This window comes from Oryza brachyantha, chromosome 12 (genome assembly GCF_000231095.2).
Source record: "Oryza brachyantha chromosome 12, ObraRS2, whole genome shotgun sequence".
NCBI classification, from domain to species: Eukaryota; Viridiplantae; Streptophyta; class Magnoliopsida; order Poales; family Poaceae; genus Oryza; species Oryza brachyantha.
In genome coordinates, this window is record NC_023174.2 from 7,493,104 (window position 1) to 7,510,701 (window position 17,598).

General features: G+C 38.7%; 2 protein-coding genes across 3 annotated transcripts; both read left to right on the top strand.

The window, feature by feature from the left end:
• Positions 1-490: 490 nt before the first annotated feature.
• On the top strand, positions 491-1,489 carry LOC102699550 (ribulose bisphosphate carboxylase small chain, chloroplastic-like). The gene is made up of 2 exons (XM_006663898.3): positions 491-720; positions 829-1,489. Exons 1-2 carry the CDS (start codon positions 574-576, stop codon positions 1,228-1,230), a joined length of 549 nt encoding a protein of 182 aa, XP_006663961.2. The 5' UTR covers positions 491-573; the 3' UTR covers positions 1,231-1,489.
• Positions 1,490-3,820: 2,331 nt separating this feature from the next.
• Positions 3,821-17,240, top strand: LOC102717485 (telomerase reverse transcriptase). 2 transcript variants are annotated; one of them, XM_006664442.3, is made up of 12 exons: positions 3,821-4,265; positions 4,371-4,451; positions 6,478-6,543; positions 6,626-6,805; positions 8,839-9,462; positions 10,156-10,282; positions 11,505-11,634; positions 12,932-13,031; positions 13,515-14,588; positions 14,796-15,298; positions 15,958-16,224; positions 16,372-17,240. In XM_006664442.3, exons 1-12 carry the CDS (start codon positions 3,927-3,929, stop codon positions 16,643-16,645), a joined length of 3,765 nt encoding a protein of 1,254 aa, XP_006664505.1. In that variant the 5' UTR covers positions 3,821-3,926; the 3' UTR covers positions 16,646-17,240. The 2 variants fall into 2 exon arrangements, with proteins under 2 accessions (XP_006664505.1, XP_040385217.1); XM_040529283.1 differs by lacking the exon at positions 3,821-4,265 and having other exon boundaries at positions 4,283-4,451; positions 13,512-14,588; positions 16,372-17,221.
• Positions 17,241-17,598: the final 358 nt, after the last annotated feature.

Genomic DNA, 17,598 nt, shown 5'->3' on the forward strand with positions numbered 1-17,598 from the left:
ACGGTACGCAGAGGCCTGCAGCCGTTGGTACGTACTTGGTAGGGGACCCGTCCGTCGATAAGAGCCAACAAGACCAAGGCCGAAATATCTCACCGCCGGCTGAGCTTGCCGACGAGGAAATTAAGCTAAGAATATTTCGTATATAGGAGTATTTGTGTGGCTGGAAAAATAACAAATTAAAGGGGGAGCTTTCAACGAGACGGCCAGGGTGGAGTACTGGAGGGGGAGGATAGGTCGCCCATCGATCGCCCGCGAGCCTGACCGCCCGAGCCATCGCCTTCGCGTCCCCCGTGTCCCAGAGGAGATAAGGCGCACCACCTCGCGCCGACACGTGGCTGCCGACCTGATCGGCATGCCAGCCTGGGCGCCCGCCCTCATCGGCGCAAGGCCAGCCGCAGCCACTCCTTCCCAATCCCCTCGGCAGCCAAGCAAAGGAATGCACCATATGCATATGATGTGGTTGGTGTTATATAAAGCTGCTCGTGACCCAGCGCACAGGGCCTCAACTCGAGCCTGCCTTCTCCTTTTCTCCTAGCACATACTACTAGCTACTAATAAGCTAGCTACGTAGCTATGGCCCCCTCCGTCATGGCCTCGTCGGCCACATCCGTCGCTCCCTTCCAGGGGCTCAAGTCCACCGCCGGCATGCCCGTCAGCCGCCGCTCCGGCAGCTCCAGCTTCGGCAACGTCAGCAATGGCGGAAGGATCAAGTGCATGCAGGTAATAAACCAAGCCAACACCGCATATTCTTTCAGACCTTTGCATGCTGTCCTTTCCAAACTCCAAAGAACCAATTAATCTTTCATTAATTCGTGTTCATCGTCGTAGGTGTGGCCGATCGAGGGCATCAAGAAGTTCGAGACCCTGTCGTACCTGCCGCCGCTGAGCGTGGAGGACCTCCTGAAGCAGATCGAGTACCTGCTGCGGTCCAAGTGGGTGCCGTGCCTCGAGTTCAGCAAGGTCGGCTTCGTCTACCGCGAGAACCACAGGTCCCCCGGGTACTACGACGGCAGGTACTGGACCATGTGGAAGCTGCCCATGTTCGGGTGCAGCGACGCCACCCAGGTGCTCAAGGAGCTCGAGGAGGCCAAGAAGGCGTACCCTGACGCCTTCGTGCGCATCATCGGCTTCGACAACGTCAGGCAGGTGCAGTGCATCAGCTTCATCGCCTACAAGCCCCCGGGCTCCGAGGGGACGACCGATGCCCAGTTTAGATCGGTTACCGTGTAATGCTTGGTTTTGGGCCATGTTGGTTTTCCAGCTGTCTGGTGGTTATGTATCTCTATGGTCTCTACGTACTGCTTATAACGCATATATGTAATAATCTCTCACCCTCCCGCTCCGATCGGTTATTACTGTAAGAGTACTACAACTATCGTTGGGTGAGGACATGTGATTGCAAGCTCTCCGGCTATACACATAAAAGATATGTATTTAGAGCATACCTGACAAATTCGTCGACAATAAAAAATGGATGGTCTTAAGTGGTTGTGTGTGTGTGTGTTTTTTTTTTCGATTGTTTTTAATGCTCCTTCCTATATTTAACTTGATGTAATATCATGATTATATGATGAAACATAACTTATGTCATGTGAATTCATAATGAACGGATGCATCTGTTGGTTGTTAGTGGAATAACTTATCTGCATTCATAGGTAGGCCCAAGTAGATAAAAGGCATCAGCCCTACTTGACAGTTCACTCTATCAACTAGCCTTAATTGCTTCCTCCTATCCATCAACCCCTTAGCACATACACTTCACTTTTTTTTTCATAATTTATTTTTATTCCCGACATTTCTTCAAAACAAAACAACAAGAATTTAAGAGTAGCTATATTTCTCTTAGGCACGTTAGTGAACAAAATAGTTTCATGAATGAGATCAAGTACCACCCCCTCAAACACCCCATTTCTCTTAACACTCTTCAAAATAGCATCGAGAGCATCCCAACCAGATTGAACGAAATTAGTGTCTATGGGTCCCCTACCTTAGCTCTCTAAGGGCATCCACATCACGATGCTTAGATGAATGCTTAAGAGAGAGAAAACGATTTTTCTTTTACATCGTAACCATAAGACGCTTATTTGGAGGTCTCTGCTTTCTCTAGTGTCGATGCTTGACCACTGCAACTACATGCATGCAACAGCAAACAAGCATAAACACATGCACAATCAAGTGTCCATCTCTGTTTCCTTGTGTTGGAATACCAAGTTCTTATGCAAGGTGCTTAACTTTTTATCTTTTCTAAACACATATTTTAGCACTCCACATTGAAGATGCCCTACGAAGGATCTTGTTTACCACTGATATTCACGCTCAATTTACCCCTGTTAGTGATATGCTTTAGAGGTAATCATAGAGATGATTGTATCCGCATTATGTTTACATATTTATTATGTATTAGTCTTTAAGATAGATAACTTATTATTGATTAATGAATGTGTGATTCATCCATGAGACTTATACTGTAAGTTACTATTTCTTTAAGGGTTCCCCGATAATATCACATATGAAACATATGCGATTAGATAATCAACCCATATATTGATTGATGGCCATGGTTCATGGACCATAATATGGAGATAACTAAATTGATCATGTGGACATGTGTTAAAGAACACGATGTTCGATAAACCCAACGTAAGACGCTATGTATATATGATGTGTCATCAGTGTTTTCATTGAGTGTTGATCTATAATCCTTAAACTTGGGTTTATCATGGTTCCGAATATGTGTAGTGGATTGCTTAGGGACTACTAAATGCTACATCATGGCTGGGTAAGTATAAAAGTATTGTTCAGGGATATCATGAAACATGTAGGGAGATTTGAATAATCAAAGATGTAATTTACTATATCACTGGGCCACTCGGTGTTATAGATTATGGAAATGCATAGCAAATGTGATTGAGGAGTTAGTCACAAGTTGAACAATCTATTACATATCGAGTGAATGATTGAGTTATTAAAATGGTGTCACATATCTAGCATTGAGCTTAATCGATATCGTGAGGCAAATGGATTAATACAAAGATACACTATAGGTTCAGTGATTATGATCTTTTTATTTGCTTGGCGGGTCAATATGTCTGCTAGAAGCTGCTGTTGGCAGGTGGATATGTGGATCAAAAAGAAGTTTTTTGAGCTGCAACTTAGTATTTATGAATCTATAGGTCATGCTCTTGATGGACTGAAATATGATAATTGAATGTTGATCCAATACATGCTCAGTTTGGATAGGAATCCGAATAGGACTCCGTGGGCATTAGAGGCCCATTTCCAAGGCTTGTATATACAAGGGCGTGGAAGCTAGTTTGTTATGCGAGAAAATCCTAGCTGTCCTCCTTTCCAGCCAAACTCTATCTATACTTAAAACGCTAGCACATATACGCATGACGTTCCTTCCCTGGACGTATAGATACAAACAGAGGCACCGCTAGATTACGGTACTGACACATTTGCATTGTGAGGTGCATGCATGTAGAGTAAAATTTCGAGCTACGATAATCTGATACTTGCTTTACATCGACGCATGTCAAATCACCCATATCACTTCTGCCTTTCTAGCACTATAGAGTAAAATCAATCGCTGCAGTAGAAGGTAGATTTCTAATCTAAAGACATAGACTCGAAAAATTAAGAAAACTTGTCTCGTTTTTACGAACACATTTATAAAACTTATAAATAATTTTTTTTAAAAAACATTATTTAAAAGTTTATGAAAAACCATGCTAATATAATATTGTATCATCTTGTTCCCACTCTGAAATTCACACGGATAAACGATTAAGAAAACGAGATTTGGAAGAAGAGTATAGAAAAATTTCAGGCACCGCTTCAAAATCCCGCCTCAAAAGTTCTCGTCTCCATTTCCCCTCCCGCCTCTCCGCCTCCTCGGCTCCGCCCCCATCGCTTTCCCCGCCGCGATGCCACGGCGGCGGCGGCGGCGGCGGCCAGAATCCGGCGGCCGAGTTCCCCCGGAGCTCCGCCTGGCTTATGGCGCCCGGGCGCTCCCACTCGGCCGCGCGATTTTATCCCTCCTGCCCTCGCCTCGACAGGGCGAGCCCTCCTGCTCGGCGTGCCGCGGAAGAGCGGTCTCCGGGTGCCTCGCGTGCTGCCGTTGGGAGCACCTCCTCCGCGACGGGGACCCCGTATCTTACCGCCGCCTCGTCACTCGAGCCGTCTGCGCCGTCGCGGCCGACGACCGGTCCGCGCCCCCGCCGCCCAGCTACACTCCGGGCAACTCCGGGCACTCGCAGGCCAGGGTTTGTCCGGCTGCCCTTCTCTCGCCCTTGCACATGTACATTTCTCGTCTTCTACTGGTTATCTGAGGCTGTCGTGTTATTGCCTGCATGGTATTCGACTGGCAGCTTGTTCGGGAGATGATCAAGTTGATCGTTGCGAATCAGTCGTGTACATCCAAGAATGTCCTCTGTAATGGTTTGCGTGAGGTACAGTTAAAACTACATGTAGCATGAGTTGTCACTTTATTGCATTTACATCTATTTCTGTCGTTGTAATAATGTGGTTTTTCGTCAAAATGGGTTTCTGGGATCACTGTAGACCAAGATCCTGGTATCAGTACATTAGGAATGGTTGCCAGTGAAATGACCCTGAAAAATTATTGGATGTACTTTGGTGGTGTGAGGCACATCTGTGAGCCGCTCAATGTTGTTGGTTAAAAGGGGTCATTTCTAGCAGTAAGTGAAAAATGATGAAATAATAAACAAACCTCACACTGAAACTACCCTATTTTATTACCTGAACCAGGGATTAATATCAACAGGCCGTTAGAGGTGTCAGTTAACTAACTATCCAGTAAGCATTGAAATAAACACATGTTTTCTATTCAAATACTGATAAACAGCCATTTATTTGGTTCGATCATGCTTGGATTCAGTTGCGACTATTAAGTTTTTTTTTTTTTTGGGGGGGGGGGAAGGGGGAAATATATTACTCAGAAATAGTAGAGTTACAATCGTCTAGGATGTACTGTTGAACAGGATTACGCTCATGACCAAACCAGAAGCCGGTATGAGAACCTGTTCTTCCTAGATTAGCAAGAACATGACTAACTCTATTCTGAGTTCATTGAATCTTCCTAACACACACATTCCGCCTTCCAGAGATAATCTGTCGAACTTCTCTCACTAGAAGAGCCAGCCTCGATCGGTCGGTCATCGAAGAAATGATTACATTCTTTGCCTCTTCATAGTCTGTTTCCAGGATGATTGGAAGAAGAGTCCAAGACGATGCTAGAAGCAACCCTTCACGGCAGGCCATCAGTTCAGCTTCAAAAGCATCGTGGCATGTAACTAGTGCCCTACAGGATGTGAAGATCACACCCCCGTCACTATCCCTCAAGATCAGTCCAATTCCAGCCGTCCCGTCCTGCATGTGAAAAGAGCCATCAACATTTAATTTGGTCCACCCTGTCTGGGGCTTCTCCCATACCATTGGCACCTGGGTGACAGCACGATTAGAGGAGCGACTCCTTGTGCATAGCCTGTCTCGATCAATCACTTGCTTTCCTTTTTCAATACTTGTCCCGGGGTGCTGTTTAATAAAGTTAGCTAACATTTAGATAAAGTTTCATAAAACAACAGATTTGACCAATTTTCATTTGATCCACCATTACTATGACTTCTAAAATTATATGTTAAATTTATAACTTGTTTGAATGATGATATACCAGCTGTAGCTATCTAAGTTTAAGCATTTTTTTTTACTTTGCTATAATAACAAGTCAAATTGGATAGTGGTGTGGTTTTGTGAAACTTTTGGATTGTAAATCCCAGGGTTGTGTGCCACATGCCAAAACCCATGTGGTTTTGTGTAACTTGGACCATGACACCTGTGGTTTAAATTTAATCTTTAAATAAAGGTAGGTATTTAGGGTTTTGTGAAACCTTTACACCTTGAAACCTTGGGCAATTTGCCATAAGTCATTACCTCTGGCTCTATGCAACTTTTGCTATAAAACCTGGGTTTTAAAATTTACTCTATCAATTACTTCTAATACAACCAAAGGTTTTGAATAAACCTGCAGCTCAGAAGCTATTATTATTATCAAATGCAGCCAAAGTAATAATAACTTCATGTGTAAAGCCAGCTTATAAATGTTGATACCCAGTAACTCATAATCCATTCAGGCCTGTCTGTTTCTACCTTCTCAATAGATATGGACCTTAATCTTACTATCTCTTGACAATATTAGATTAGCCATATGGACCTATGCAAGCTTGTACAGACTGGGTTGAATGTGTCAATGAGGCTGTGATGCAATTATCTCATTAGTTTGCTTCTTCGCACATAGTATTATTCAGACAAATGAATCAATTTTACTGCTTCAAATCATTACCACCTGATAAGTTCTTATATGATTGACCAGGAGACATGTTGGCTACTTTAATATACATATTTCATGCTATTATTTTACATTTCCAATTAATAATGTTAGGTTGTTATGCTTACTAGGGTGGCCAGACTATATGTATCAGTGACCTTGTTTCTTCTTCATCTTGGAATATTCTTTTGCACAGAGTAAGTTGAAGATAAATCCTTTTCTCTGATCAATATGGCTTGCAATGTTTTTTATTTGATAATATAATTGTTCGTGTTTCAGATTGGGGATCTTCTCATGTGCTATTTGCTGAGGCACACATCAATCTTTCTGTGTGTTAAAAAGAATGATTATTTCCAGGTCTCTGGCGTTCCACTCAATGTGGTTATGCGGAATCCTATATTTGCAACTACTGTTGCAAGAAAACGTCAAGCCCAAACTACAAAGGCAAAATGTCATACAGTAAGCATTTATGTTCAGATTCCCAACTTAATGATCTGAAGACAACTCAACAACTTATTTCAGTGTGTCTGCGTTTACCATCTAAACAAGTCTCAACATTCATATTTAGTTGTCATGTACAACTATAGTGGAGATGAATTAAATATTTACCTCATCGAGGAACTTCATATCCTGCGATGTTTTATGATCATCTTGAGAAGCATATTTTTCTGAAGAACAATTTTAAGTAAAAGCCTTTTGGGGGTGGAGAAGGCATATTAAGCTGACAAAAGGTGGAGGTTAGACAATTCAACTGATATGACATATTGGTTACATTGTGTTGATGGTGCAAAGGAGGCAGCATTATACGGAGGGCATGGTGAAAGAGCTATTTGGGTAGTATTTAATTATTGGTAAGAGCACATTAGCAGGTTAAAGAAGGTGTCTTCTTATGTAGAAAAACAGACTGCAAGGTTCAGTAGGCAACTCGTCACTTGATTAGGCTGATTGGTTATAAGTGATTTTGGAATAAAAGCTAGATGGAGATTTCAGTACATCAGGAGCGTTGAGTTCTAACAAGGCCACAACTTTTCTGCATGATTTTCAATTAAACAAGCACAACACAACACAATTACAATGAAATTGATATTGCAATTTTTGGTTTTCATGAAGTTCTAGGAATAAAAAACTAGTCCAGAGAATGGGAAATGTTTTTTCTGGATATACCAAAATATCCACATGGAGACAGTTTTTTTATAAAGTATTTTTGTACCACAGTCTATTTTTTTCAGAGAAATCTTCGAATTGCATTGTGTGCACAACTCCTGCTAATTAAAACTAGTGGTTACATAAAAATTGAAAAACAGAGTTACAGTCTCATCGTCTTGGCAACAGTTATAAGCATAAGCGAAATTTTGAATATTAAAACTTAACTTTGGAGTTGATTATAGATTTTTTCCTTCGTAGTTTATTTTACACATTTGCTTTTAGATCACTGAGAACTCGTATGCAAAGTTTTACCCAGAATTTATTGTTTTAATTGCTAATAAGCTATTTCACTTATAATAAGAGTAAGCGAAACAATGAGGCTGTTAGTGACTTTGTCAACTTGATTTGGCTGCCTTCATTTCATAATGTAAAATATTCGAACCAGGCAGCTTTTGCTGTTGGGCTGGCTGACTTGATTGATCCACATGATTGTGCCTAGAAAGGATGCCTTAGCAATTCCCTGCCTCATTTTTCAAATTCTCTCCCTCCACTTGCCCAGATCCTTTAAATGTAACTGTCCCCTGAACTACTAGCTGAGGGAGCCTATTCTCCTGAGACAAAGTTGCCCCTTTTCCAGATCTAAATGCCATGTCTAATAGCTTCAGTGAAAAAAAATTGTTGGCTGTGCCTGTGAAAACATAGTGATGGACTGGTGGGAGGCTATGATAGGACAATAGGTGGTTTTATGCGTCCAACACTATGCCAACCGAGCTAAATATTCAATGGGCAATGAAAATTAGTGTCTAATGCTTCGAATATATCTTGTTGTCATGCGTCATTATTGCCTTAGTTCTTTTTAACCACAATGTATGTTTTTTATTGTTTATGTCAGATGCAAGTGCCAAGTACAGTAGTGAGCATCCCAACACACCTATTGACTCTTTTCATTATTTCTTTTTTCTACAACAATTGTATCCAGTGAATTCCTAAATTTTTATATTACTCCTTTTGCTATTTATCTCCACAATATGTTAGAAAAAAAGGATATGACTTAGTAATAAACTATTAATATGTATGAAACTGCTGGTTGAAACATATTGGACTGTTGATATGATAGCCTGACTGTTTTGAGCACTGGTGATGTTTTTAATTACAAATTTTTATAGCTTCATTAGTTTTTTCTGTTGATCTGTAGCTGATTCTACTTTCCTCTAAAACGTCATCAGTTATAATATTTGATGAGCCACATGATAATTATATTCTTTACTATAGAACGAATGCCTGAACAGTGCTCATATGAATTACTAAATAAACTGATGAGTCAGTACATGTCTTTTTGTCCTCAGTGCTACCTGTGGAAAAGTGTAGACATGGGGGAAAGCATTTCTACTTGTGATGACAGTTCAAATTCAGGGGTTTATTCTTCAGTTAGAAGCACCTGCAAAATTGTTGCTCAACAAAGCCCTGAAAAACGTGGTTCCATAAGAACAGAATCCAATGATCCAGAAGGATGTAATTGGCCTCAATTTCCTTCTGATGTTAGATCAGCAGAGTGTTTCAGCTGCTATACCCAGAACCCTAGGAAAAGAAAAAGGTTATACAGTTGGCAACGTCGCAACAGAAAGAAGCAGCTCTATTATTTGGATGGGTCTTCAGAAGAATGGAGTAAATTAAAAAGTAGGCATTTCAATATGTCTAATTGGCTATTGGAGGATCCAGCTGGAAAAATGAATTATCAAGCACAATCTTTTGAGCCCACTGTAGATAATACTTCTTTGGCAAGGAGAAATGTTGACAATTCTTTAGAAATCAAAGAGATGAATGCAGATATTTTGTCATCAGAAAAATCACCTCATTCAGTGTTTGACATTAAGGGTTTACAGGGATTATCGTGTCATCACAGCATGCCAGAAGTCCAGTACCAATCTACATGTCCCCAAGTTGGGCTCTCCAGTTCCTTACATCTGAATGTCAGCTTCCCTGCCTTGTATTTGTTTTTACCTCTTGGTTTCAAGCTTGCATTTCATACATACTGCACAAATATCCATTTATTTGCTATTTTTTTACTTCTGTTGTTAATTTAGTTTTTACCATTGAATCTTTTGCTAAAAATTAAGTTCTTTTTCAGAACACATGTTTTACCATTTAGAAAAGCCATTATTGACAGACAAAGTGCCAGCCTACCAGCATCAATATTTTACTAGATGTATAAATAACCAATGTATGGGTCGGTGTACATATCATTTGGTTAAATATAGCCCTGTAAGCCATAAACTAGAAATGCCATATCAGGATACCATTTTAGGACCTAGTCAAGTAAATGTTTTCAACAATATGCTTGTATTGCTTGTTCCTCGATGAATTTACTGTCTTAAAGCCATGCTGATTTTTTTAATAGTTAGAAATTTTTTTGTTTTGTAGTATAAATTTAAAACTGGACCTTTGGCATATATGTTTTTTTTTTGAAAAATATCTGTAAATCATTTTTTTTGCTTTTCTTGCACATATATGTTTTTTTAATAATATGTTTCTCTCTCCTTTTCCTCCATCGTGAGCTTGAGCATTCTTGAAATTCAAAATATCTGGTGAATATATTACTGCACAGTATCATGGAATTTCTTTCAGTGTTCTAGTAGTTTCACCATTATTTTTTTGACTTGCAGACTTTTTCCAATTGCTTCAATTGTATAATATCGAGTGCATCCAAATGTGTATCATTAGATTCCTTGATACCAAGAAATGGTATTTTCTATAACAGAAGGACAACCTATAGTGTCTTCCATTGCAAACGTATCCTTTTGCTGCTTCATGTACCTGTAAAAACAAGATAAAAAATATTTGGAAATATAGAGTAGAGTTATTTGTTGTAATGTTTGGAAGAAATGAATGAAACTTGTATGTGCTGAAGAGGTCAATTAGCACTTAGCAGAAGGTATTCCTAATCAATAGTGTTCTTGCTTTTTTCTGTTACACTAGCTAATGTTTTTTTTACAGAGGTTTAAATAATATTCCTTGCGTTTCATATTATAAGACTTTCTGGGTTTACCTAAATTCATCCATGTATCAATGTATATGTGTCTAGATTTATTAGTACACAAATGAATCTAGGCAAGACCAGAAAATCTTATAATGTGGAATGGAGGCAATACTAAATACCTACTAGTACATTGCAATACCATTATGGGATCTTTTGTTGTTTTACTTAGTACTATATCCGTGCACAAATATAACGGATTTTGCCATTTTTTTTCTAAAAAAAGTAAGGAAGTAGCAAAAGAGAAGTAGTACAAACAAAAGGTTGTAGATAGGGAAATAAACTAGTACAAAGTTGGTAGCTGGAAAATAAACAAGTACTTGCACAAAAGTTGGTGGTGGGGAATGAACTAGTACAAATACTGTGCCTTGGAATCACAAATCCCTTATATTTGCGCACAAACCAAAAGGGCATAATCCCTTATATTGTGGACAGAGGGAGTAACTTGTTGCTAGATGTAGATTGTAATATCAATTTCCTGTGATTTAGGTAACAAAGGTCACATGTTGTGGCCATCATCTACATATTTTTGTAGTCCCACTCAATTAGCTTTAGTTAACATAAAGAGCCTTTTTTTCTTGATTTAGAGGTCTCATCTTTAACTATCAACATTTTGTGTCATTGTACTGTGCTATTGTTGTACTATTTTTGGGTAGACTAGGACATTTTGATTTGTTATAATAATTTTATCAATTCATTTTTTGAACAAACATAGTCTGAAGGTATAAGTACAAAAATCTTTAGAGCATTATGCAATTGATCTATTATTGGATTAGCGTCTTCTTTGAATGGTCTAGTTTCATTAAGAATATCTCCACCCTCTTTTAAGAGTACACTTTGAGCTTTTGATCTTTACATGGCATATTATAGTCACATATCACATCCCATGGTGTGTTGAAACTTGAAATCGAGCATTGCCTATGATTTTTGCATTAGCAATATGTTCTCAGCATATTCCTTAATCCTTACTGCTGTTAGATATTTTAAACAAAAGGAAAAGACCAGATGCTCTATCTTTTGTAAAGCACATATTTGGAGTCAATGGTTGCTGTGCAAGCTTCTTGAAATGCAACTGCCATGAATCTACTATCAGAATGTCTAATCGCTTGTGAGTCATTAGATATGGTTTATGTCCCATAACTTTGGATGGTGCTATGGTGCTTCAGATTATTACTTACTCTTCCTGTTAGATTAGACACTTCTCACTGAGATTTACCACCTATTGTCCATATATTTTGTAACTGCAAATCTGCAATGTACACATCAATGTCCTGCACATGCATGGTGTTGTTTGTTTTATACTAATGATAGATTACTGACAATTTCCGAGCATTAGGGATGCCGTATTTGACAGATAACTCACTTTCACCCTATTCAGCTTGGTGCCAAAAAAAATGTAGTTCCAAAATATTGATCCAATTTTTTCTATAAATAATGTATTATTTGATTTTTTTTTCTCGAAAGAGCTTACCATTTTAAATTTATGAAGGAAAAAGTATATATCTTGTGCTTCAACTTTTTACTTGGTTTAAGTTTCCTCCCTGAAATCCAAAACCGTGCAAAATATCACTCAACCCTCAGAAGCTGGCAAAATTAATCCCTCGACCCTATCTAATAGTTGTTTTGACCCACATGATGAAATAAAAAGTATATTTCTTGTCCGCCAACTTTTTTGCTTAGTTAAGTTTATTCCCTCAAATACAAAGCCGGACAAAACCATCTATCAACGCTCTGAATCTGGCAAAATTACTCTCTCCACCCAATCTTATTTTAACTTGTCTAGGAAGGATGGAGTATTGGTTTTGATCCACATATGGGGTAGGACCCACCTTTCATTGAGGATTACAGTTTGACATTGACAGTTCACCATTCTTCTGTCCATTGTTTGCCAAATGTTCCTTGGTTAATTCTTTATCCCTCCATAACATGTGGGCCCACCACCGATATTGGTCAAAACTGTTTAAAGGGATCAGAGCGATGAGTTTTACCTGGTTTTGGGAGTTGTTATCTGGTTTAGCAGGTGAGGGACAAATTAAACGAGGAAGAGTTGAGGGATGGTAAACAGTTTTTTATTAAGAGTTCATTTATATCCTGGTGAATGGCAACCTAAGTTTTTAAAGGGACCCATCTTGTTACATTGGTTAGAGTGGTGCTTCTTTATGGAGGTCAAACCCCCTACTGTTTTAGTCTCCTAATTACTCATGTCTAGGCAAGTGAATGTGGATGCTTCTATGGAGGTCTTGAAATCATCTGGTGGTCTCTGCTTAGGAATTTGCTTCCATTTTTTTTTCACAATTATGCAGGATCACAGACTTGTCTTTATATGATTCCTGCAAGCTAAATCCTGCAACCGTAGCGAATATTTGACATTTTTACTATGTCTGGCTAATGACTTTAACTACCAGGTGTTGTTGGCTGCCTAAATTAATGAAAAATCTCATAAGGAATTCTAAACGCTGCCAATATAAGAAACTATTTCTGAAGCATTGTTCTGTCAAGTCTAAGGTATGTTTGAATGGTTCAACCTCTTGTATTGAGTTATTACAGAAAACAATGCAATGTATCAGTGTATTGAGTTATTAGAGAAAACAATGCAATGTCATGAGTCATGAGTCAAACTAGTCATACTTTGTTATTATTCTTTACGCTGTAAAAATGCAGTCCAATTATCAATTTATTGAGGAGAATGCGATTATCAATTTATCTGTGAATTTTGCTACTCAGAAAATACAGGCCTAGCCACTAGCAATATCTAATGTAGGTGATTGAGATTTATTTATACCATGAATACTACTATTTTAGTCTATTGAATAAACTATTGTCAATATGCCAAAAAAAAGTTTGAACCATAGTGTGTACAGCTTGCTTCCTGGAATATTTATATTGGTTGCAATGTTATCTGACTTTATAGATAGCCTGTCAAAATAGCAAAAATGTGTAATGTTATAACAGAAGAATGATCCTTCACTTCTCTTTGCTGTAAAGCAGGTGGGATCTGATGTGATCAAGAATGATGGCAAGGTACATTGTTCACTTGGAGGGGAATACTGTTACCAATCTTTTTCTCAATTGGAAGCTTACAGTACACATCAACAAGTAGTTTCTTTTGTTTGGGCAGTGTTAAAACGAATCATACCAGAGCCATTGCTTGGAAACTCTGATGGCAAGAGACTTTTGAGGATAAATATATGGAAGTTTATAAAGTTACGTAGGTTTGAAACATTTCAGTTAAGTGATTGTATTGGTGAACTGAAGGTATCACACTATTCTTGGTTAGCAAATATTGAATTTTCTGACTGCTTTGGTCCTGCACTAATTGGGAAACAAACCGGATCAAGTTGCGCAGAAGAGCAGAAAGAGAAAAATCTTTTGCATTGCTGGATTAGTTGGTTATTTTCTGATATTGTGATACCAGTGCTTCGTACATACTTTTATGTTACAGAAAGGGAATCAAAACGATATGATATTTTTTATTACCCAAAGTCAGTATGGAGGAACTTAACTGTCAATGCTATTGCTTCCTTAAATAGGAGAAACTTCAGGATTTTACGGGGTGAACCTAGGAAAGCTGCTAGGCGTTTGAACTGTTCATCAAGAGTGAGGTTTCTTCCAAAAATAAATGATATAAGACCATTAGTAAACCTCAGAGCTAAATCGAAGGATGCCACTCTCAACAAGTGTCATTTAATCATGAAAAAGCTAAGAGATGAGAAACCTGAGATGTTTGGTTCATCAGTTTTTGATTACAATAATGTTCACCAAAATCTTTCCCAATTTATTTCTTCAACAAGGAGCCAGTTGAGGAAGAAGTTAAAGGTATATATTGTTGTTGCTGATGTATCGAAGGCATTTGATTGTGTTAGCCATGATATGGTTATAAAAATTATAGACGATGCTTTCAAGTGTGATGAGTATGCCGTGAGGAAATGCGCAAAAGTAATTTGTAACAGGGCTAAGAATGCCTTGTACCATTTTGATTCAAATGCTTCTATTGGCAATGGTAACAGCATATATGATTTTTCAATTCAGCTGTCATCAAGTGGTGGTATTTTTGTTGATCAGGTAACTTATCCTAACAAATGGCATCACTTTACCTGGTTGAGTAATTTTTTGAATGTAATTAAATCCCAGGATGTACAGTTGAGACATCGAATTGGAAGTTTCTTTTTTGTGCTGTAGCTGTATATTTTGCTTAATTCAGTCAGCCCTTTTATTATTTTTCTACAATCATTAATCGTCTGGATAACAACCTTATTCTCCACAAAACAGGGTGCTGTTAGCAGAATACAAAAGGAAGATATTCGTCATCTTCTCTATGAGCAAGTAAAATGCAATATTTTGAAGATTGGGCAAAAATATTACTTACAACAAGTAGGGATTGCTCAAGGAAGCAAGTTATCTCCCAACCTGTGCTCCTTGTACTATGGTCACCTCGAAAATTCAGTGCTATCAAAATTTCTGCATGATAGCAAGCTTAATGCAGCAGAGGCTGTTTCAGAACCTGAATTTTTATTAATGAGGTTCATTGATGATTTCATATTCATCTCTTTCTCAATGAAGCATGCTCGAAATTTCCTCAATAGGATGGGAAGAGGTTTTGTGTTTTACAATTGCTACATGAATGATAGGAAATATGGCTTTAATTTCTGTGCTGGAAACAGTGAGCCTTCCTCTAATAGAATTTACAGGGGTGATGATGGAGTCCCATTCATGCCATGGAGTGGTTTGCTAATAAATTGTGAAACTTTGGAAATTCAAGCTGATTATACGAGGTATGAAAATTGGAATCTACTAAATTTAGCTGGTCAGTCCATTTCATCAATTTAAGGCTAGGCTCATTGGTAAATATATGTTACAAATATTCAATTAAATAGTATCAACTAGTTATTGTTTGTAATCCTGAGACCTAAATTGACCTCGAGACAAACCCCCCAAATTGTCATTTTCCTTTACTATTTAGTGAAACCCCAGAAAATTATATTGGCTAAATACCAGTGAAAAATTGACCTGGACGATGTATTTTAAATTTCTCAATGGTTGCTAAAAGGTTAAAACCTAGATATGTGCAGCCTAATACCAACCTAATTCGTGTCCGCAGAACCGTAACTATGTTTTTCCTTGTTTTGTGTATTCAATTTGTTTGATGAGTGCGAGAGATTATTTAGCTAACCAAGAAATGTTGAGAAATATTCCCTCTGTTCAACAATATAAGGTTGTTTGGAGGTTTTTTTTTGGAGAGATTAAGGTTAGGAGAATGGAGGGTTATGATTGGTTGAGATTGAAAGCAGGTGTGAAAATTAAATGATGGATGATTGTGATTGATTAACATTAGTAAGTAGGTGTGGATGCTGTTGGACAAAATTTAAACTCTAGATGTCCTTATATTTCTGGACTGAGGGAGTAGTAATGAGTGGATGCTTTTCTTAAGCAGGTATTTAGATGTCACCATTATCTCCACCATCACTGTCAAGATGGATTTTTCGACAAAGTATATCCATAGCAAGCTATGCCACTACATGCGTCCAAAATGCCATCCCATTTTCTATGACTCCAATATCAATTCACCGGGTACCGTAAGAGTGAATATTTATCAAGCCTTCCTGTTATGTGCAATGAAGTTCCACTGTTATATTCGAAGCATTCCCAACACCAACGTAACCACATTGGAATTGTTGCAAGTAATCAAGAGAACCTTCAGGTAACTGAATTATCTTTAATTTTTTATCATACGAAAACCCATGCAGGGATTATGCTTTTAATGTATGGTGTAGAACAATGCTTTGAAATCATGCGATGCATTGGAAACCATCTGTGGCTTTCTTAACATATATACTTTGTTAAGCAGATACATGCATAGTCTTATTCTTAGACGAATGCAAGATGTGGAGCTGAACTATAATGTGCATCCTGTTCTGAAGCTTAGGCGAAAAGAAGCCATCTGGCTTGGTTTAACGGCATATATTCGTGTGCTTCAGCAGAAACAATCACGTTACAAGGATCTGTTGACTTTGTTGACAGCAGAGCTAGGGAAATATCGCCATTTAGGCCACGAATGTGATACCCTGCGCTATGCTGTGGATGACTCTCACTCGTCTATGTTCTGGAAATTTAAGTTCTAAAAGGAACTAGAAGCTGCTCAAACTACTGTTCTTTTGGATATTTAAATGGTAAACAGTTTAACAGTTTTACTGTCCAGTCTACCATCCCAGATGACATGATGACATGTCTGTACTTCTATAAAAGGAGTCTCATCCATCTGTCGGTTCCTCATGTCGTGTGCACTGCACAACCACTACCTAGCTTGGTAGAAATAAATCTACGTAAGAGCCCATCTACTGCCGAGTGATTACTTGGCCGTCATACCTAACCAACAGGATATTTTAACCTTGCTAATACCGTTTACTTGACCTCTTATGGTGGTTTTGCTCTCTGGTTTTCCCCTGTTGGCGCGCCATGCTGGACCGACCAACAGGACTTTACTGGCCCGTCAAACGTCATCTGTTTAAACAATTGTACTGGAAACTTGTACCAGTTCTTCGGTTCTTTACATTGACATTGAAGCTGGAATTGCATACATGTGGAAGAGATCAGTCAGGTGCAAGAATTCAGCAGCACTGACAAAATCATAGTCATGTGGCATGGCAGAGTTTTTGAGAAATCATTTTATACATGACACAGATAATATGCTTTACTCTCATTCATGAAACAAGTAAAGATAACAAAGTAGCATTCTTACAAAATACTAGTCATATGCCCGTGCTTCGCAACGGAACTATATATTTTATGACAAATAAAAGATAAAAGATTATATTTACAAAAATATAGGTAGCTTGCAGTCGTAGGCACCTGTTGCTTGTGCCACCGGTCTTTGACGCCCCTTTGGCCACGGTAACCCCGATAACGATGATGAGCAGGAATAAGACAAAAGTAGCTTGATAGGGCGTGAGCGGGCCGAAGTAGTCGTAGGGCAACGAAATGGAAGTAGTTGGCGGCACGACAGAACTGCTCGACCAACGACTTGGGCACAAAACTCGCCGACGTGTACTTGGTGGCCGAGATCTAGGGAAGAAAG